Source organism: Pavona decussata, unplaced genomic scaffold (assembly GCF_977016875.1).
Source record: "Pavona decussata unplaced genomic scaffold, jaPavDecu1.1 SCAFFOLD_65, whole genome shotgun sequence".
Taxonomy (NCBI): domain Eukaryota; kingdom Metazoa; phylum Cnidaria; class Anthozoa; order Scleractinia; family Agariciidae; genus Pavona; species Pavona decussata.
In genome coordinates, this window is record NW_028145485.1 from 257,429 (window position 1) to 280,973 (window position 23,545).

At 37.3% G+C, this 23,545-nt stretch overlaps 1 protein-coding gene across 1 annotated transcript; it reads left to right on the forward strand.

Annotated features, from left to right (window-relative positions):
- Positions 1–1,943: 1,943 nt before the first annotated feature.
- On the forward strand, positions 1,944–22,914 carry LOC146478219 (scavenger receptor cysteine-rich domain-containing protein DMBT1-like). The gene is made up of 6 exons (XM_085112445.1): positions 1,944–2,250; positions 3,274–3,582; positions 15,326–15,634; positions 17,297–17,605; positions 20,683–20,991; positions 22,718–22,914. Exons 1-6 carry the CDS (start codon positions 2,181–2,183, stop codon positions 22,912–22,914), a joined length of 1,503 nt encoding a protein of 500 aa, XP_084968571.1. The 5' UTR covers positions 1,944–2,180.
- Positions 22,915–23,545: the final 631 nt, after the last annotated feature.

Consider the following 23,545-nt stretch of genomic DNA (forward strand, 5'->3'; position numbering starts at 1 on the left):
AAATTCGACCATGCGATTCGAGTCCGTGCCTGAATGGGGGAAACTGCACTGATGAACCAAGAGGAACCTACAGCTGCCAGTGCAAAAGCGGATACGGTGGTGAAACATGTGAAGGTTTGTACGGGAACATTTGCTGATGCTTGAAAACTAGCTAGAGTTTCCTATATATTCAAAGGAGGTCTCATGACTGATCCTAGAAATTATAGACCGACTTCAGTTCTGCCTGTTGTTAGTAAACTAATTAAGAGAGTTGTTTTTAGTTCAATTTGGCTTTATAACCATGTTTTCTACTAAGATAGTTTATTGGTGGTCACAAATAAGCTTTATTGGAATTTGGATAAAATATTTTAAGTGGCATTATATTTCTAGATTTGAAAAAAGCCTTTGAAACCATGATATGACCGTGATATCCTGTTAGGAAAGCTTAGGTTCTACGGGGTTCGCTCCCAATCTATTAACTGGTTTCAGTCCTATCTATTTGGCCAAAAACAGGTGACTTTTATGGATGGAGTACAATCTGATTTCTGTAATCTGACATGTGGCATTCCACAGAGCTCTATACTATTCTGGAACCTTTGTTATTTTCCATTTATATCGATGATCTCCCATCATGTAAGTTGTAAGGCAATTTGATTACTGTTGTCTTATGCTTTTGTAAAGAATCTTCAGCTGGAAAAACTAGAATAGTTATTATTAGCTTTTAACAACTATTGAAGCTGTTCATATTGCGTAATGGCTGGATGCGAAAAGACTCTGGAGACCGATCTACCGCTATAAAAAACCGATAGCTCTCTACGGCTTTAATAATACTTTTTCTGCGTTTTTACTGTAATCTCTTATTGGTAATCTAAATGTTTAATCTTGTTACGTAGAAAAATTTCAAAGCGATAGTTATCTCATTTCTTGGTTTGTTGCTAACGTTTGTTGATGACCATGATGTTCGAAGGAAATAAGACCGTGTTGGTCGAATGTCACAACTTTCACCTCTCACACATGGAACAGATGATGGATAGAACTTTGAATTGATATGTAGAAGAGCCTGTGAGTACGAGCCTGTTTTGCAAGTTATTCCTCTTAACTTGGGGGAAATCGCATTTGTGATAAGTGCTAAAAGTAGGCAAACTTTGTGCTCCCAGATTTATTACAGTATGAATGAATTCTTTATTAACAAATTCCAAAAGAAACATGCCCGGGGGTCATACGTCTTGACTTTTCATATGACATTTTCATATAACTAACTACTATAAAAAAGAAATATGGTTCTCATCAAAGCTTATGATTGCATTTCATCATATTATAAACGTAAAGAGTCATCGTTTATAACTGGTGAATTAGGAGATTTTGAATAATCTGTTGTTTTAACTGTTCATGCAAAATTTGTCCTCTTAGAAGGTAGCACCTTTAGTACTTCAAACATTACCTTGCAGAAAATGTATCATGTGATTCAAGTCCATGCTTGAATGAAGGAACCTGCTCTAATGAACCAGGTGGAGGTTATAGCTGTCAGTGCAAGAGCGGATTCGGTGGCGAAACATGTGAGGAAGGTAAGGGCAATTTGATTACTGTTGTCTGATACTTTTGTAAACTATTATAAGATTCTATATTCATCCGACTTCTCGTTATTTGTACTTCTCATTGGATTTTTCTTTTTTTAAATTAATGTCTGTTTATTTTCGAACGTAAGGTGATAATGATAATGTTGACCATAATGTTATTTGTATTAATCGATCAAGTTCTTTTATCAACAAACTCAATTTGCCGTGTGATTTCGCAGTAAATTGAGTCGGGATTCACATCAAATTTGACTCGACTGCACCCTGTGTAATATTGTTTATATTACTTTTTATAGCTTCATTCCATGATGAAATATTTACGGAACACTCATTAAGACATTGACTTGCAGAATAAGCATTAAATTTAACGCGAACAATCTTTCCTCAGTACCGGTCCGACTAGTTGGAGGAAGCTGAAGTGGAGAAGGGAGAGTAGAGATATATTACAATGGCACTTGGGGATCAGTTTGTGATGATCGTTGGGATATCAACGACGCACAAGTCGTGTGTCGTTCGCTTGGCTTTTCTAATGCGTCCGATGCTCCAGTTGCTGCGCGCTTCGGTCAAGGAAGTGGGCAGATATGGTTGGACGATGTCAACTGTCTGGGTCATGAAAGTTCTATAGCGATGTGCTTCCACAGGGGATGGGGTATTCATAACTGCGGTCACAGTGAAGATGCATCTGTCATCTGTTCAGGTAAGTATGTAAACATTGATCTTCATTTTCTTCAACAAATTCAATTTGCTGCAATATCGTGTTGAAGGTGAAATTTTTCCGTTAGCTAGCTTTGGAGTTTCCAAACATTAACACGCAAATTTGGGTGTATGTCAATAACAACGAGCATCGTGTACCTTACTTTGACCTTACTTAGAACAGTCGTGCGCAACTGTTCATTTCAATATTAGTTCTGCAATTAAAGTAGCGTTAGGTTGAATTAAACTAATTAAATTTGTGTTTAAAGAGTTTTCGACCAGAGATTTTCTGAAAACCAAAACAAAAGTAATTACTCTGGTCATCCGTAGAAGACAGAAGCACCTTCCAACGCTATTTAAAAGTCCGAGTTCTAATAGCCCTTAATTTGTAGGAAATTTACAGGTCATGTTTTTGCATTTCATGCAGATGTCAGTGTCATTTCTAATTCCAAAGAAAAACACTTTTTCCCTTCACATGCCATTTTTTGACCTTCCTTTCTTGTGATGAAGTCTAATTGAAGTCTTGTTAATGACTAGCATATTCCTTCAGCCTAGAAATTCTTAAAATGTGCCCAGTTTCTGAGGGCAATTTTTTCATAAATCCAGGTATATCAGTTAGAAAAAAAATTATTCTGTTAAAAGGCTCCAAAGTTTCTATATTCATTCGACTTCTCATTATCTCTACTTCTCATTGGATTTTTCTTTTTAAAATTAATGTCTGTTTATTTTCAAACGTAAGGTACCTGCCTGTACTCGTAAAAATGATAATAATCACAATGATAATGTTGACCATAATGTTATTTGTATTAATCGATCAAGTTCTTTTATCAACAAACTCAATTTGCCGTGCGATTTCGCAGTAAATTGAGTCGGAATTCACGTCAAATTTGACTCTTCTGCACCCTGTGTAATATTGTTTATATTACTTTTTATAGCTTCATTCCATGATGAAATATTTACGGAGCAGTCATTAAGACATTGACTTGCAGAATAAGCATTAAATTTAACGCCAACAATCTTTCCTCAGTACCGGTCCGACTAGTTGGAGGAAGCTGGAGTGGAGAAGGGAGAGTAGAGATATATTACAATGGCGCTTGGGGATCAGTTTGTGATGATCACTGGGATATCAACGACGCACAAGTCGTGTGTCGTTCGCTTGGCTTTTCTAATGCGTCCGATGCTCCAGTTGCTGCGCGCTTCGGTCAAGGAAGTGGGCAGATATGGTTGGACGATGTCAACTGTCTGGGTAATGAAAGCTCTATAGCAATGTGCTTCCACAGGGGATGGGGTATTCATAACTGCGGTCACAGTGAAGATGCATCTGTCATCTGTTCAGGTAAGTATGTAAACATTGATCTTCATTTTCTTCAACAAATTCAATTTGCTGCAATATCGTGTTGATCGTGAAATTTTTCCGTTAGCTATCTTTGGAGTTTTCAAACATTAACATTTTTTTATACAAATTTTATTTTAATAAAGACAATACTTACAATAGTTATTAATATACATACCTACAGTACTAACTTGTACTACACTAATACAATACTAACAATATTATCAATAGCTACATTACTTACTAACAATAAAATACTAATGCTATTACATAATACTCTCACTCCCCCTCCCCCCCCCAAAAAAAACTTCTGCAATACGTGTATGATTCCATTAATACCGAACCCAAGCGCAGAGCCTGTTTTTTATAAACACACTTATAAACAATTTAGACTGTTGCAAAGTCTAGGCACAGAGCCCACTTCTCATTACATTTGTCCATGCAATTGGTTTTAACACATAGACTTTTCTGTTTCGTAGTTAATTTTAGCCCTTTGTTTAAAGGCGGTTATGTTTGGTAATGAGTGATTTCTTCCGCAACCCCATATAAATGATTTAGCAATAAGCAACAAATAATTTAGTAAAGGGCATTTTGCATATGGTATTCCGATCATGACATCTTGCAAAGTCAGGTGGAAAAATTTTTTTGTTAATAAGTAGAAATAGTATTCAAAGTCTTTCCAAAAACGTTGTACATGACTACAATAAAAAAGGACATGGTAGAGTGTTTCTGGTTCCGATTTACAGAATGAACAGTTATCATCTGAGATGTAACCTATCTTACATAACTTTGTATTTGTAAATAATATCGAATTAAGGACTTTGAATTGAAATGCCTGAATATAAAGTTCAAAGAACTGTACGTGTAACTCGGGTTACACTGGCGATGGTCACTTGTGTTCAGGTACAGTGGAACCTCGATTTAACGAAGTCGCTCGGGACCGGCCAAATTTGTTCCTTAAATCAAGGGTTCGTTATATCGAAAACCTCGATATAACGAACTTGAGGGGAAACGACCAAAATGTTCGTTATATGGAGGTCATAGTTAATGATTGATTTGTAACACAGGTGACATCTGTCACGGAATTCAATGCTGATGTCGAAATACTATAGTACCAATGTCTATGAGATATAATAAGCCGTTGACTGAAAAGTTGCTGTCTCTTTATCATAAGGATAAAAAGGATTTGTTGACTGTTGATCTGTTCAGCGTTAATCTTCTGTCGCGTGTTGACATTGTAATTCGTTATATCGAGGTACATTTTACGTGTGGGCTTCCGGATTATGTTCGTTATATCGACGAATTCGTTATATCGAGGCTCTATTCCATACATTTTACTGTAACTTTGGCCGGGACACAGAATATCGTTCGTTATATCGAGGACTTCGTTAAATAGAGGTTCCACTTTATATAGTGCTATGGAAATATGTTATATGCATCAGAAAAGCGGTGTTTTATGTTTTCTTTAGACTGTAGCCAATTTTTTAACCATTTGTTAAAATTGCAGAACATGATTTGGCTCTTACGCGTGTGTTACGTGATCTATGACATTGTTATTGCTATTGCAAATTCGATTGAACTTCATCCCTTCCCTAAAGTACTTAAGAAGATGAACCACGCAGAGTTTACTTTTTTCTTTCTTTCTTTCTTTCTTTCTTTCTTTCTTTCTTTCTTTCTTTCTTTCTTTCTTTCTTTCTTTCTTTCTTTCTTTCTTTCTTTCTTTCTTTCTTTCTTTCTTTCTTTCGTTCTTTCTTTCGTTCTTTCGTTCTTTCTTTGTTTAGTGTATCACTTTTGTGAGGCGATGTGCATTAAGCAGTTAAACGATATTTCCTCAGGTTCGATCCATTTAGTTGGAGGAAGCTTATCTTCACCTCCCTATATCCTGCAATACAGGAACAATTCAGGCTTATGTAAAAGTAATACATGTGTAAATCCAGCCGCTTAATACATTTGAGAAAAAAGAGAGCGGCTTAGAGAGTGTTAAGCCGCATTGTTTTGCCTCACCCTTCGGAAATCATCTGGTTGTTTAAGGGAAGGTAATCAGCGCTGCGATAACGAGATCGAAACGGACTTAAAAACTCAATGAATCAATGGGAGTTCAAGTGCATACCTGAAACCGGAACTCAAACCATAAAAAATAACGAATTTGTAAATTTCATAATTACTTTTGGTTTTAGCTATGACTGACAACCATAACAGTAAACATTTTTGTAATCATTCGCAGTTATACGAAAACAAAAACACAATTTACTCCTTACTTAAATTAAAATTAATCAGATATATAAAATCAACATGTTTTGTTGTTAACTACTCATAACAACAACCTTGTCAGTTTCACCCTCTTATTCGCTTTCTGTTTCAGGTAAGAATTTTTTGTTGTTGTCTTGTTTTGTTTTGGTTTGTTGCTTTAATCCATTTGCTTCTACATGCGCACTTACGCATCGTAGGAATACACTGCACATCAAGTTCAAGGTAGCTTATATGTACAAGTACTGTATGCTTATCCTTTGGGAAAATATGTGGATGATGAAAAAAAAATAATGATATAATAATAGTAAAAAGAAAAAAGAAAAAGCAACAAAATAGACGTATTATTTTATCATTATTAGTTTGCTGGCTTTCAAGTAATTTATGCCCCTTTTATCATATCATTAATATTGTGAAAAGACGATACCAATCATATCAGTTTGTATTATATATGGGCGATATCTCTAGTGTTTAAACCAGATCTAAAGTTATCGCTCTTAACAATCAAGAAAGAAGTAGACAGTACAATAAAAAAAATTAGGAACTTTTCGTAAATACATATAACCTAAGGGAAGCGCGGGAAAGTGGCTTTAACGGCGTTTACTTGGCTAAAGAATGATTAGCTTGATTTTCTTTCTTCATAGCCAAATACAGGACCTAGCGAAACAAGACTCAAGCAAGTGCAATTCACCTACATTATTGCGGCCCTCTGCCCCACTGGGGGCTCAAAGGACTAAGAGAGAGAGAGATTGATTTATAAAAAAAAAACTGTCCTTGAGAGTAAAATTAAGTATGTTTTTGTACTTACTTTTCAGTGTCAGCTTCCAAATCACTTTCTTTCTCCGGTAAGTATAAGTGGCTTCCATTAGTGTGAAATATGCACTCTTGGTTTATCGTTTTTTTTCGCAGAACGTAAAATTACCCCCTTTTATAACCAGCCATAGAAACTATCGAGACAAGACCCAAGCGAGTGCGATTCACTTTCGATATTGAAATAATAAAAGAAATGTTATTTTCAGTAAAATTAACGTTGCTTTTGTACTTCCTTTTATAATTAGCGTCAGCTTCCAAATCACTTTCTCCATCCGGTTAAGTGTAAAGTGGCTTCCGTTAGTTTGATATATGTACTCTTCGTTTATCGTGTCTCCACAGAACGTAAAATTAACCTCTTTGTAACCATCCATAGGACGTAGCAAAACAAGACCTAAGAAAGGGCGATTCACGTTCGATATTGAATTAATAATAAAAAAAAAATGTCCTTTTGAGTAAAATTAACCTTGTTTTAAAGTACTTTTTTTTTTCAGTGCCAGCTTCCAAATCACTTTCTCCATCCGGTAAGTATGAAGTGGCTTTCATTAGTTTGATATATGTACTATTCACTTATCGGGTTTTTACAGGACGTAAAATTACCCTCCTTGCAACCAGCCAGAGAACCTAGCCAAACAAGGCCTAAGCAAGTGCGATTCACTTTCGATATTGAATTAATAAAAAAAAAACTGTCGTTTTGAGTAAAATTAACCTTAAAGGGCAAGTATGTCATTTCAAAACCCCAAATGTTTGTCCGTTAACAGAAACAAAAATATAATTGTCTAGGTTTGTTATAAATTATCCCCCAGTTCAATGAAACTGTCGATTAGTGCCACTCGCCAGAGACAGGATCGGTAGGAATGGATTGAAACCTGAAAAATGTTAGGCTAACTTTTTTTCAAGTTTTCGCATTTTTGTTTCCAAAATGCCCTAGAACAGATAACGAGTTTTTTTTTCCAATAATTGAGTTCATTTCTTTCTTCTCGGTGTTCTAGAATTATTTCATAGCTAAGTGAAAATCTTATTTCATCATTTTTGACAGAAGGGGTCAAAAACCTCATAACACTTCCTCTTGAAAATTGATGTGTTATTCAGTAAGTGGCACAGGCACTTAGCTCTTAGCTCCCACGAGCCTCCTGTAGCTCAGTGGTAGAGCATTAAAACTAGTTATTGAAACTCCTGATAAGAGCACTCGGATTTTTCCCGAGTATGCCTGTGTCACTTACTGAATAATATATCATTCTTATTCATTCACCAGGCTTAAAATATTCCATCAAAATTAACTTTGAATATGAATATATGAAACATGAATTTGAACTGCGGATGATAGATTAAATAGAAGAAAGATCGTACGCAACAATAGCACGCAACTTGAGCAGTTGCGGAAAGAAAGCCTGAACTGAAAAGTCTCGTTCTAACTGCGAGAATCTTTCTCCTACTTATTTAAAATTAACCCTGTTTAAAATTACTTATTTTACAGTGTCAGCTTCCAAATCACTTTCTGTCTCCGGTAAGTATAAGTGGTATTTCGTTAGTTTTATACATGTTCTTTATTTATCGTGTTTTAACAAAGAACGTGTAATTAACTGACCTCTTTGTAACAAACAAGAGGGCTAACAAAACAAGATCTAAGCGAGGGCGATTCACTTTCAATTCGATATCGATTTTAAAAACAATACTATTTTTTTTTAGTAAAATTAACGTCGTTTCTTTACTTATTTTTCAGTGTCAACTTCCAAATCACTGTCTGTATCCGGTAAGTATAAGTGGCTTTCCTTAGTTTGACATTTGTACTCTTCGTGATTTTACATCTAACGTGAAATTACCCTTAGTTCCCTCAAAAACAAAATAGATTTATATATATATATAATTTTTTTTTGCTTTTATTTTGCTTTTTAGTTGGGTCTTAAGTGATCTTTTATCTCATGTAAGCTGGACGACATCCTTAAATAATATACCAGGAAAGACTACAGAATGTTTTGGTTACCTTTTTGTCACATTTGCTCCTATTTGCCGTGTGCTGGGAACCAACTGTCAAACCAAAACGCCATTCCTCTAACAACCTATGATCTCGCGTATAAGGACTGCGTGCTCTTACATTGTAAAGATAATCAGATAAGAAAAATTTAAAGAAATACTAGAAGGATAAGTAGCAATCCAATTTTTTTTCAGTCTTATTGTTTTATAGCTAGCCTCTCACGCAATTATTATTATTATTATTATTATTATTATTATTATTATTATTATTATTATTATTATTATTATTAAAAACAATTATTAATATTATTATTATTATTATTATCATTATTAATATGTTATAATATTTTACAATTTTATGACAGTAAACTGTAAAATCACTCAGGTTTTAATAGAATCAAACTGTATCTAGTGGATTTCATTCTTGTAAATAATAAAGTTATTATTATTATTATTATTATTATTATTATTATTATTATTATTATTTTTATGCGCAGTAAAACTATCTGTATGCACAGCATTATATATATATAACATAAAAATATATGTATAAAAATATAAAAACATAGTCTAAAACACATATTTAAAAAAAAAACAGAGTTTAACATAAAAAAAACATAGTCTATGATGTCTGAAAGTCTAAAACTCATACAAAACTATCCATGGCCGGTCTATTATTCTTGGTATAGTATAACATTATCATGTTACTGCTTTGAAAGTTGTTGCAATGCTCAGCGTCGTCGATAAAACCGCCTTCTGCATTCTCTCTAAGACTTGAGTAGTCTTTCACCCAACCAGTGATCGCACTCTAAACTCTGTCTCTTTCGACCAGCCGCCTAGCACATCCATGATAATGTTATACTGTTGCACCTCGTGTCCTTCATATTATTCCTTCAGTTCCCACCTCAAGGGACCATACTTCATAGTTTTCTCCTCGCTCTTCTTCTCTCCATTACTAATCCATGGAAAACTCATCTCTATGATCAAAAGACTTTCTTGCTCTCATGATTCACAACCCTCGCATCGAGCGGTTGGCTCGCACCTCCTGATGATCTGCATACACAGGTACATCCCACCACGCTTCTACTGGTGTTGACTTGTACACCGGCTTTGGCATCACTGGCGAGTACCATGGTGGTACTTCCTCAGGAAGATCTTGGTCACACAGGAGCTCGTAGAACACGACTTTTAAAGCCATGTTATGTCTGAGCAAATACTTGTTCTAAGCTAGTGCAGAACACCCGGCCAGAATGTGCGTGACACTTTCTTGAACATGACCACACAGTCTACACTTCACATCCCCGGGAAAACTCGTGTGTGTCTTGTTACTAGAGTATAGCTTTGTGGACAACAGGTGCTCGTACAGTTCAAATACACTGGCAATAGTGTGCGAGAGGCATGATCTCCATTTATTCAGTCAACTGAAACACTCATTCTTGCACAGCTGTAAATCGGACTTTCCCTGCCATTCTAGTTCAAGAACCTACTTCTCAAGCTTCTTCTCCACACACTGTTTCAATATTTCCTTGACACGGTACGATGGGATGATGCCCCCGTTGCCCATACTAGCACATACAGGATTTGGGTGATTAAGGTGTAAGTTGACGCCCAGATCCTCCGGAAACATTGCAGCATCTTTAACTAAAGAACTATGCCCTAGTGACTCAGCTCTCTCCTCGAATTCCCTCACCATTTCCATAGCCGGATCTTTGTTCTCATACAATCTAACCACGGCTTTGATCTTGGTCACTTTATACTCCGTTTCTACCGCAAATCGGTGCCATGGAAGCGAATTTTATTTGTATAGGTGGATAAATCGTTGTTTTTGGCGTAGATTTAACATATTTAACCTTCTAGTTTTGGAATGTGGGTTTTAGTCATAAAAAATCCAAGGTTGAATTAAGGACTTACAGTGGAACCTCGATTTAACGAAGTCGCTCGGGACCGGCCAAATTTGTTCCTTAAATCAAGGGTTCGTTATATCGAAAACCTCGATATAACGAACTTGAGGGGAAACGACCAAAATGTTCGTTATATCGAGGTCATGGTTACTGATTGATTTGTAACACAGGTGACATCTGTCACGGAATTCAATGCTGATGTCGAAATACTATAGTACCAATGTCTATGAGATATAATAAGCCGTTGACTGAAAAGTTGCTGTCTCTTTATCATAAGGATAAAAAGGATTTGTTGACTGTTGATCTGTTCAGCGTTAATCTTCTGTCGCGTGTTGACATTGTAATTCGTTATATCGAGGTACATTTTACGTTTGGGCTTCCGGATTATGTTCGTTATATCGAAGAATTCGTTATATCGAGGTTCTATTCCATACATTTTACTGTAACTTTGGCCGGGACATAGAATATCGTTCGTTATATAGAGGACTTCGTTAAATAGAGGTTCGTTAAATCGAGGTTCCACTGTACTTCTCTTTTGGATACTCCAGATCATAGGCAAAGTATTTCCTTTCACGAACAAGAAAGCTATTATACGGCATTACATGACGTTATAAAGTCTTACATTACAAAATACCAGACAACATAACCTATCCACAGCAGTTATATTTCTATATGATAACGGACAATACACACATTACTGATGAAAACATACTATCACAAAGAATTACGCTTTGCTTACTTAAAGGTGAGAGGATCATAATATTGTGGCACTTGATTTCTTCTTTTGTTGGTTTGTTTGCTCAAGCAAAATTTGTTCTCTTTGAAGATTGAAAATTTCACATTTTTAACATTACCTCGCAGAAATTCGACCATGCGATTCGAGTCCGTGCCTGAATGGGGGAAACTGCACTGATGAACCAGGAGGAAGCTACAGCTGCCAGTGCAAGAGCGGATACGGTGGTGAAATATGTGAAGGTTTGTACGGGAATATTTGCTGATGCTCGGTAACTAGCTAGAGTTTCCCCTATATTCAAAGGAAGTCTCAACACTGATCCTAGCAATTATAGACCTATTTTAGTTCTGCCTTTTGTTAGTAAACTAATTGAAAAAGTTGTTTTTTAACCAACTATATAATTACTTTACAGTGCGACTACTCCAACCAAGGGCACCCCGGAAATTTTTTTTGCAAATTGACCAAGAGCGTTCGAGGGATGAAACAATAGCTTTCTCACAAAGTACAATTTGAAAACCTACCGTTTCAACGGTTGGAAAGTTTAAGTCTAATTCAAAATGCAGCTTTGCAGGAATTAAGGTGGAAAACTCTATGATAACGGTCGAAATTATCCTAAACTCCTGCGAGAAGAAGTTCTTGACTTAAACCACGATAGGATGTCACAGCGAGCAATTGCTACAGAGCTCAAAACAAGCCGTTGCTTCATCCAGAATGTGTTAGCCGACTACGATTACACCGGTTCCTGGCTCCAGCATCTCCGAGATCCACCAGAGAGAAGAATAATGAATCCTGTATTGAATCAGCTGTATTGTGACGGAGAAACCAAGCGTATACGTGGGAAGGAAGGAAACTGCAAGATCGTTTGTTACTCGACGGAGTGGGTCTTCCCTTGGACCTGGACCTGCCGTCAAAGTCTGCCATATCAAAGTGTATCAGGGAGGATATCTACATGACAAAAAAGAAAATACAGAAAATACCATCAGAATCACAAAGGAGTGACAATATCCATCGTCGAAATGAATTCCTTGAAGCAACATCCGATTTGTAACCAGGCACAGTTCACTGCTTTGACGAGAGTAGTGTTGTGAAAACAACTTGTAACCGAAAATACGGGAATACCCCCCAGAGGTGAGCCTGTATACATTCGAAATTCAAAGATACGCTTCAAGTGCTAAATACACTATTAATCTGCTGCATTCTCCATTTGGCGTAGACTTTATGAACGTACTTAAAGGTCCGTCCAATTGCCAAGAGCTCCTGTTATTTTTCGACAAAGCAGTTAATCTCACAAGAGCAGATGGATCGGCTGTGCTAGAGAGAGGCGATACAGTAATAATGGACAATTGTGGCTTTCACCATGGCCACTTCGTGGAGCCTATTCTTACTGCTTTGCTAGCAAATTGTGGTGTACGCTTGTTATTCCATCCACCATATTCACCCAAATTCAACACTTGCGAACTGTGTTTTCATGACATCAAAGAGTTCCTGCGACGAAATCAGCGTTTAGCAGAGGAAGAAACAGCTTACGCGATCTACGAGGGATGCGAAAACATAACACAGCAGAAATCAGTAAACTATTTTACGCTTTGTGGATACCTTTTCTAGACCCCTAAATTTCGAAGCGAACACTTTGGTAATTCTAGTAGACTAACTCAATCGTCTGAGCGCGATGTAAATAAAATTATAGCACGACTGAACAAATTGTAAAATGACATTGAAATAGCGTGACTGTTGTTAAATAAATAAATTCTTTATTTACTGACCTATATGTTCCTGAAATATTAGATATCTTCTGTGGAAGAGAATGAGAGGGTAGATATACTCTCTTTTGTCGTACAAACTTGCAAAGTTGCAAAATGAGTTAGTCGAGAAATTTTCTGGGTGAATTTCAAACTTGAATGATTTTACGGCTGTCACAACAGTGCTCCAGAAAAGAAGTGATCCCAAAGCATAATCCCATAAATTGTCACCTTGGAACAATGTTTCACGTGCTGAAATCTAGAAAATCTCATTGCTGTCTCAAGCTTCCAACACAGTGGTTTTGTCCCAAAATTTTCCAGAAAAAATTCAATCACTCCTGACTGACAATAAATTTATGTGTAAAATCAGTTGTGAAATGTGATAAAAAACGGGGGAGGAGAGCTTATTTGTAAATCAAACATCACAAACAGTTCGTGTTCGACTCGATTCACACGTGAGAAAACTGGGAAAATGGCGGATCAAAAAATTACTTTGGTGTTTCGGAGCTGAGGTCTTTACGTGGCTGTCGTCAATCTGGCATGGATTAAACCTCGAAAGGCTAGCCCCAGAGTTTGAGAGAATAGGCTTTCAGAGTATGCATTCGCTAAAATATATCGGGCAGAATGATCTGGAAGTCATAATAAATTCTCCAGACAAGGTGTCACTGGCAGAGAGAAGAATTCTACAGAAGGAGCTAGAGGAGATAATGAAGCCGTCAGCCGTCTCTACAGCCCGAGCTCGAGGAACTTTTCCCATCTCCATACACTGGGTCTCTGCAAGTCGTTAGCCCCATTAACTCTCTTGTGCTCGTCAGCACGACCAGGTCAGGCCCAGCATCGAGCTCATCCAACGGGCCTATAAGTGGAACCATGTATCAACAGAGCGCGGTTGTCGAAAGCAACGAGCAGTCAACAACCTAGCGACGAACTAACGGAAAATCTCTCCATAATACAAGCACAGATCAAAAGTGCTATTGACCAGCTTGAAATTGTTCGTAATCAGTATGAACAAGCATCAAGCAAACCTAACGGACAGAGAGGAAAACTTTGTACCCGATGTCATTAGCCGGGCCACTACAGAGCTCGATGTTCAAACCCGACTTGTATGGACATGACCAATTGTGGCACGAGCGAGAAACACCCAGAAAGCAAAAATGAGATCACGGAACTACAAAGGTTTATCAAGGATTTGCAGAAGAAAGAAGCTAAAGCATCAGAAGAGCCTCAGTCTTTCAAGTTTGCCAAGAAACGCTCAGTCAATAGCTTTTTTGCGGTTATGCGTCCCCGACTGAGGCGGCAAAACGAAGGCCGTTATGTCAACAGGTCTTCTTTAGATAAAGAGTTGATACTCTTGAAGAACATTTTCAACAATAAGATACCAGTTGATATCTGGCGAAATTGGGAAATACGGTTCCTTATTGAGCGCTACAAGAGAGGTCTTCCGAGCGTAAACAGCATGTGAATCGTTACGCATAACTGTTTACCGTTGCATGTAACTAACTGGCTAATTAATATTGATTTAATCGAAGTTCTTGGAAAATGTACTGTTGCGTTTTACGACATGAAAGGAATAAATGTTGTTGTTTTGAATTTTCATGTGGTGTTTACCCGTACTTTGTGAGAAATCTATTGTTTTATCCCTCGAACGCTGTTGATCAATTTGCGAAAAATTTTCAGGGGTGGCCTTAGTTGGAGTAGTCGCACTGTAATGAAATTTCTTTGTTAACTGAAATTCAATCTGGCTTCAGAACCATATTTTCTACTGACACATTTTATTGGTGGTCACAAATGAACTGCATTGGAATTTGGATAAAAATCTTATAAGTGGCATTATATTTCTAGATTTGAAAAAAGCCTTTGACACCATGAGATGACCGTGATATCCCGTTAGGAAAGCTTAGGCTCTACGTGGTCGGCTCCCAATCTATTAACTGGTTTCAGTCCTATCTGTTTGGCCAAATACAGGTGACTTTTATGGATGGAGTACAATCTGATTTCTGATTTCATTGGATTTTCCTTTTTTATATTATTGTCTGTTTATTTCCAAACGTAAGGTGCCTGCCTGTACTCGAAAAACTGATAATAATCACAATAATAATGTTGATCATAATAATATTTGTATTAATCGATCATGTTCTTTCACAAACAAACTCAATTTGCCGTGAGATTTCGCAGTGAATTTACTCGGGATTCACAGTAAATTTGACTCTCCTGCGTCCTGTGTAATGTTGTCTATATTGCTTTATAAAACTTAATTCCATGATGAAATAACCTACGGAACATTCATTCAGACATTGACTTGCAGGATGAACTTAAATTTAACGCGAACGATCTTTCCTCAGGACCGGTCCGACTAGTTGGAGGAAACTGGAGTGGAGAAGGGAGAGTAGAGATATATCACAATGGCATTTGGGGATCAGTTTGTGATGATGCATGGGATATCAACGACGCGCAAGTCGTGTGTCGTTCGCTTGGCTTTTCTAATGCGTCCGATGCTCCAACTTCTGCGCGCTTTGGTCAAGGAAGTGGGCGGATATGGTTGGACAATGTCAAGTGTCTGGGTAATGAAAGTTCTATAGCGACATGCTCGCATAGCGGATGGGGTGAACATAACTGCGGTCACCATGAGGATGCATCTGTCATCTGTTCAAGTAAGTATGTAATCATTGATCTTCATTTTCGTCAACAAATTCAATTTGCTGCAATATCGTGTTGATCGTGAAATTTTTTCCCTTAGCTAGCTTTGGAGTTTTCAAACATTAACATTTTTGTATACAAATTTTATTTCATTAAAGGCAATACTTACAATAGATCGTTTTCACGTGACGTCACATAATTTCCGGTCGCCATATGAACTGCATTGGAATTTGGATAAAAATCTTATAAGTGGCATCATATTTCTAGATTTGAAAAAGCCTTGGACACCATGATATGACCGTGATATCCTGTTAGGAAAGCTTAGGCTCTACTAGGTCGGCTCCCAATCTATTAACTGGCTTCAGTCCTATCTATTTGGCCAAATACAGGTGACTTTTATGGATGGAGTACAATCTGATTTCTGTAATCTGACATGTGGCATTCCACAGAGCTCTATACTATTCTGGAACCTTTGTTATTTTCCATTTATATCAATCATCTCCCAACATGTAAGTTGTAAGGCAATTCGATTACTGTTGTCTTATGCTTTTATAAAGAATCTTCAGCTGGAAAAACTAGAATAGTTATTATTAGCTATTAAGACCTGTTAAAGCTGTTCCCATTTCGTAATGGTTGGATCCGAAAAGACTCTGGAGACCGATCTCTCGCTATAAAAAACCGATAGCTCTCGACGGCTTTAATGATACTTTTCCTGCGTTTTTATTGTAATCTAATTGGTAATCTAAATGTTTAATCTTGCTCAGTGGAATATTTCAAAGCGATAGCTATCTCATTTCTTGGTTTGTTGATGACCATGATGTTCGAAGGAAATATGGCCGTGTTAGTCGAATGTCACCACTTTCACCTCTCACATATGGAACAGATGACGGAAAGAACTTTCCATTGATATGAAGAAGAGGCTGTGACAAACCCTAAAACAAACGGGAACAGGTCTCCTTAAATGACAGGTTATTATAAGTTCAGACTTCAAGGCCGTCTATTAACATCAGGTACATTTCTAGACAAAGCGTTGAAAGCCTGAACTAAGCCAGTTATCTCAGGACATGATGAGTGACAGTAACTTGCTAGAGTTTTGTTTCAAGGCTCTAACTAAGTACACGATTTCATGCTTAAAAATTCACATTATGAAGGCATTGTCTCCTGTGTATTTGATTGCTACATTTTATTTCGAAATCAATAATCGCGCAGACAAGAATATCAACCCGTTCTCTACCATTCGGCTGATACACTTGTAATGATTTTATTAGAAAAAAAAAGTCCTTCTAAAACAGCTGCAAAGTTTCTATATTCATCCGACATCTCATTGTTTCTACTTCTCATTGGATTTTCCTTTTTTTATATTATTGTCTGTTTATTTCCAAACGTAAGGTACCTTCCTGTACTCGAAAAAATGATAATAATCACAATAATAATGCTTATCATAATAATATTTGTATTAATCGATCACGTTCTTTCGCAAACAAACTTAATTTGCCGTGCAATTTCGAAGTGAATTTACTCGGGATTCACAGTAAATTTGACTTTTCTGCGTCTTGTGTAATGTTGTCTATATTACTTTATAAAACTTTATTCCATGATGAAATAACTACGGAACATTCATTAAGACATTGACTTGCAGGATGAGCTCAAATTTAACGCGAACGATCTTTCATCAGGACTGGTCCGACTAGTTGGAGGAAGCTGGAGTGGAGAAGGGAGAGTAGAGATATATCACAATGGCATTTGGGGAAAAGTTTGTGATGATGCATGGGATATCAAAGACGCGCAAGTCGTGTGTCGTTCGCTTGGCTTTTCTAATGCGTCCGATGCTCCAATTTCTGCGCACTTCGGTCAAGGAAGTGGGCAGATATGGTTGGGCAATGTCAAGTGTTTGGGTCATGAAAGTTCTTTAGCGATGTGCCTCCACAGTGGATGGGGTAAATATAAATGCGGTCACAATGAAGATGCATCTGTCATCTGTTCAAGTAAGTATGTAAACATTGATCTTCATTTTCGTCAACAAATTCAAGTTGCTGCAATATCGTGTTGATCGTGAAATTTTTCCGCTAGCTAGCTTTGGAGTTTTCATACAATAACATGCAAATTTGGGTGTATGTCAATAACAACGAGCATCGTGTACCTTACTTTGAGTTCATTATCATCGAACAAGTGTAATGAAGACATGGCGTGTCAGATTTTCGTAAATGTACATAAATGTAAAGTTACAATTGATCAAATCTCAATCAATCACTGAAGTTTTTCTTTTACTGATTGGCCCTTCGTGGGAGTAATGGTCTTTGAACCAGATAATTGTAAGGCAAGTCACTATAAAAAGGGTGTCAAGGGAGAAGCTTTTAAACATACACTGATTACAAGACGCAGCTTGCTCAAATAGATTGCGACTCGTGGGTTCTGTACCATTTTTAAAAATCATCTGGCACGGATGGCAGAAAGAACAAGAGAACGAACAACAGAACAGTGATCACAACCCTCAAAACTATTTAGCTGCAGGTTATCAGGGTCTAGTGAAACTAAAACTTTTGAAAGGTGCAAGGCTACTTGGCGTCTCATTATCATTGTTTATTTTCGTTTGGGGTGGGGATTACTTAACCAAATCCAAGTGTTTTTTAAAAGACTTCAAAATCCAGTCACCTTTTTATTTTTTTGATATTTAATTGTTCTTTTGTTGGTGGGCGCAACTGATCATTAGAATATTAGTAGCAATTAAAGTAGCGTTAGCTTGAATTAAACTAATTAAATTTGTGTTTAAAGAGTTTTCGACCATAGGTTTTCTTCAAATCAAAATAAAAGTAATTACTCTGGTCATCCGTTGCAGACAGAAGCAACTTCAAGGACCATTTAAAAGTCCGAGTTCTAACAGCCTTTCATTTGTAGGACATTTACAGGTCATGTTTCCGCATTTCATGCAGATGCCAGCCGAGTCATGTCTAATTCCAAACAAAAACACTTTTTTTCCCTCACATGCAATTTTTTGACCTTGCTTTCTTGTAATGAACCCTAATTGAAGTTTTGTTAAGAGAACAATTCAAATTACGTGACCTGGACATTTCACACCTTCAAGAAACAGCAATTGCTAACCTTCAGTCCAAGCCAGGATTATTTTTGGCATTGCAGAATTGGTGTCATTGCTTTGGCCTTTGGTTCAGTTCTTTGAGTTAGGGTTAGTGTTATGTTAGAGTCGGGGTTTGGGCGTCGACAAGTCACGTGACAAACCTTCTCATCACACTGCGACACCCTAGAGTAACTGGGCATACGGTGGTGTGTTTGTGAAGCGAAAAGAGTTTGCCCTGAAAGGTTAATTTCAAAACTGACCACCCCCCCCCCCCCTGACTTGCACTTTGGGCTATGTATTTAAATTGAGCTCTTGAAGGCTTGTACCAAATACTTTCTCAAACTAATTCCTTATTCTTTGCTTAGACTAACACAAAACTTTCTAGTGTTACTAATACTAAAGCTAACACCAGTTTTCGAAGTCTACGATATCGAAATATGAACTACAATGGAAAAATAAAATTTCATTAACCCTTTACATCCCAACAACGCATATATGCGACGAAAACACCGTTCTTGCTTCTATGAATTGCTTCCTGTTTAACTTATGCTACAACGTCATGATAATGTGTGAATGGCACCAGCTGATGTATATTGCCATCATCAAACTTAGCAAACCGACTGCACCTCCCGATTTTTGCTGCATATCACCGTTTTTTGGCAACAAAGCCCTAAATGCAAATTTTTCGGCCAAATAACAACACCAAAAATTACACTTATTTATCGTCAATTTAATAATCCTAAGGATTTGTTCATAAAATGAAAAGTCTACATTTACAGCAAACCTCAAGGTCAGACCTTGGTATCTGACTGGAAGTTTTCCTCTCAACGCTTTCCGAGGGCTATACTTCAGCCATTTTATCAGACCCAGTGTTGCGTATCTCACTTTGCCTCATTCACGCCCGAAAAGAATTCTGGGTAATTCAGCTCTAGCGCGAGCGTGGAACTCCTGCTCTTTTAATTTCATATATATTTTTTTATAATTGTCGAGCCACCCAGAACTACCAGCAAAATTTAGAATCCATTGAATATTTCACTTATCCAAACTCAGCCAAATTGCCTTGGTAGGTCCTGTAATCCATCCACAAAACGGCCAGGGAGGCAACTTCACACGTGGGCCTCCATGTCTGCTACACAGCATGTTCGGCGACTCAGTCAGCATGAAACCACCTCTCAACTCTGTTTTCTTTCAGAGGCTTGCTTCCACCCACATCTCAGCTTTATGATGCCAGAATGGGGGCTTCTGCAGAGAAAAGTGGCTCGAAGAACACTTATAAAGCGATGATTTTACCAGATTCATGCCCGTGCACTTGCTCGAACAAACAACAACCGTCACTTGCATCACGTGACCATTTAGCCTGAGCCCACAGTTTATTAAGACGGCAGATATTTTTATTTGATCTCCATTTATGGAGAAATTAAGTGTTTCAGACTATTTATTGCCAAAACGTCATAGAAAAAAATAGCACCCACCTAATATTTAAAGGGTTAATGACTAGCATATTCCTTCAGCCTAGAAAGTCTCAAAATGTGCCCAATTTCTGATGGCAATTTCTTCATAAATCAAGATATATATTAGAAAAAAGTATTCTGTTAAAAAGCTCCAATGGTTCTATATTCATTCGACTTCTCATTATTTCTATTTCTCATTGGATTTTTCTTTTTTTACATTAATGTCTGTTTATTTTCAAACGTAAGGTACCTGCCTGTACTCGTAAAAATGATAATAATCATTATGATAATGTTGATCATAATGTTATTTGTATTAATCGATCACGTTTTTTTTATTAACAAACGCAATTTGCCGTGCGATTTCGCAGTGAATTGAGTCGAGATTCACATCAAATTTGACTCCTCTGTACCCTGTGTAACATCGTTGTTTATATTTCTTTTCACAACTTCATTCCATGATGAAATAACTACGGAACATTCATTAAGACATTGTCTTTCAGGATAAGCATTAAATTTAACGCGAACGATCTTTCCTCAGGACCGATCCGACTAGTTGGAGGAAGCTGGAGTGGAGAAGGGAGAGTAGAGATATATTACAATGGCACTTGGGGATCAGTTTGTCACGATGCATGGGATATCAACGACGCGCAAGTCGTGTGTCGTTCGCTTGGCTTTTCTGATGCGTCCGATGCACCAATTTCTGCGCACTTCGGTCAAGGAAGTGGGCGGATATGGTTGGACAATGTCAAGTGTCTGGGTAATGAAAGTTCTATAGCGACATGCTCGCACAGTGGATGGGGTATTCATAACTGCGGTCACGGTGAAGATGCATCTGTCATCTGTTCAAGTAAGTATGTAAACATTAATCTTCATTTTCGTCAACAAATTCAAGTTGTCCAATATCGTGTTGATCGTGAAACTTTTCCGTTAGATAGCTTGGGAGTTTTTAAACATTAACATGCAAATTCGGGTGTATGCCAATAACAACGAGCACCGTGTTACCTTACTTTGAGTTCATTATCATCGAATTATTGTAATGAAGACACGGCTTGAGAGATTTGCGTTCTTAGATAAAAAAAAATGTGCACGAAGTAAAGTGACAATGGATCAAATCTCAATCAATCACTGACGTTTTTCTGTCACTAATTGTTCCTTATAGGAATAATAGTCTTTGAACCAGATAATTGTGAGACAATTCACGATAAAAAAGGGGCCAAGGGAGAAGCTAGCTTTTAAAAGTACATATTAAACGATACAGTTTGCTCAACACAGGGGGGTTCTGCAGAAAGAACAAGAGAACGAACAACAGAACAGTGATCACAACCCTTTAAACTATTTAGCTGCAGGTTATCAGGGTCTAGTGAAACTAAAACTTTTGAAAGGTGCACGTCTACGGGGCGACTCAATTATACCACTGTTTACTTTCGTTTGGGGTGGGGATTGTTTAACCAAATCCAAGTGTTTTTTGAAAGACTTCAAAATCCAGTTACTTTGTTGGCGGCACAACTGATCATAAGAATTTTAATTGTGCAAGTGAAATAGCGTTAGGTTGAATTAAACTAATTAAATTTGTTTAAAGAATTTTTCGGCCAGAGGTCTTCTTAAAATCAAAACAAAAGTAATTACTCTGGTCATCCGTAGCAGACAGAAGCCCCTTCAAGGGCCATTTAGAGTCCGAGTTCTAACTACCTATCATTTCTAGGAAATTCACATGTCATGTTTCTTTGTTCCATGCAGATGTCAGTGCCATGTCTAATTCCAAAGAAAGGCCACTTGTTCCCCTCACATGCTTTTAATTCTTAACCTTTCGACTTGTTAATGACTACCAGAGTATTCCTTCATCCTAGAAAGTCTCAAAATGTGCCCAATTTCTTGTGACAATGTTTTTATAAATCCAGGTATAAATTAGAAAAAATAATTCTGTTAAAAAGCTCCAGAGTTTCTATATTTTCTATATCCATTCGACTTCTCATTACTTCTAATACTCATTGGAATTTTCTTTTTTATATTAATGTCTGTTTATTTCCAAACGTAAGGTACCTGCCCGTAGTCGTAAAAGTGATTGTTTTTCTATTAAATGTCTTTGTCGTATTTTTTGTTGGTTTATACATCCTCTCGATATCCGAGCCTCAAGGTCAGAGGCTTTTTCGTGCTGCTTGTTTCACTCCACTATCCTACTGGGCACTTGAGAACTATTTGTTGCTGAAACTGGTTATCTCTGATGTTTGTGATAGCAGTTGATGAAATCTCGCGCGTGCAGGAGTTTTCTCTTGTTTGTGTTGAGAACGCGCGCTTAGTAATGCAGAAGTCCAAGTATTTGGCGTTCCCGTTTCCTAAAGACTTACAGCTCCATCTAGACAAGGCGATTATATAATTTGCACGGAAAACTGTTTTGCCTGTTTAAAACAGGCTTTACAGTGGGTGGCCTGTGCAAAGATTTTCCAGTATGTAGGCCGGTAGGGCATAGGGAAAGTCAAAAAGCGGGAAGATACATCCTTACTTTCCAATGTTATTAGGTCAGAAACATGTGTTGGTAATCAAAAACCATAATGATCATTTTTTTTTTCCTTTAGATTTGCGCAAAAGGTCGTTTCTACCCTCTGTCAATGACGGGGACGACGGAAAGGGTATCGGCAAACAGATGGAGGACAAGATAAACGAGATTACACAGTTGGTTAAGGAAAAGAGGTTCCAGAAAAAGGGAGAAAAGGTTTTGAAACTGCTTAATGTGTTGTCCACCATGGCTAAGGAGGACGAGAAGCCCAATTAGGGCGGCCAGCTCCTTCGTTTAATTATGAATGCGACTTTGTTGCAGTAAATGATTGGCTTTTAGCGTGAAGCTGTAAGATTAGTTTTTTTCCATGGGCTTTAATTAGCTAATTAACTTTAAGATGAAAGTGGTTATGTTGAGGTAGCTGATTGCTTTTGTTTAATTTACTGAATGTCCATATTTACACCAGGTATATTCCAACGAGACTGGGAGTCGCTTTTAGTCATCACGACAACTTGTATTACCAGTTAAAGTCTTTATTGGGTCAAATAAAAAAGGTGTTGGAAACATAAAGTTGAATTTTCTTGAGTCTCTACTGTGTTTTATTTTTCTCTCTTGCAAAGCGAAATCAGCAAGATCTAGCAATTTCTCTTCATTATTGCTAATAAAACAAATGCCACTATCAGCATCATCATAGTGATAAGGAAAAACCTCATTTGCATTTACTTTCAACACACTTTAACATTCGCGACTACAAAACTAGTTTCGTCAATAGACCTTGTCAGTTGGTAGCGCTATAGCCACAGTTTGTTTTTAAAATACAGACGACTTCACATAATATAGCACGAGGAGTAACCCTAGTATCTAAGCAACTAAGTAACAATAACGCTACATGGATAGGGGGGATAAA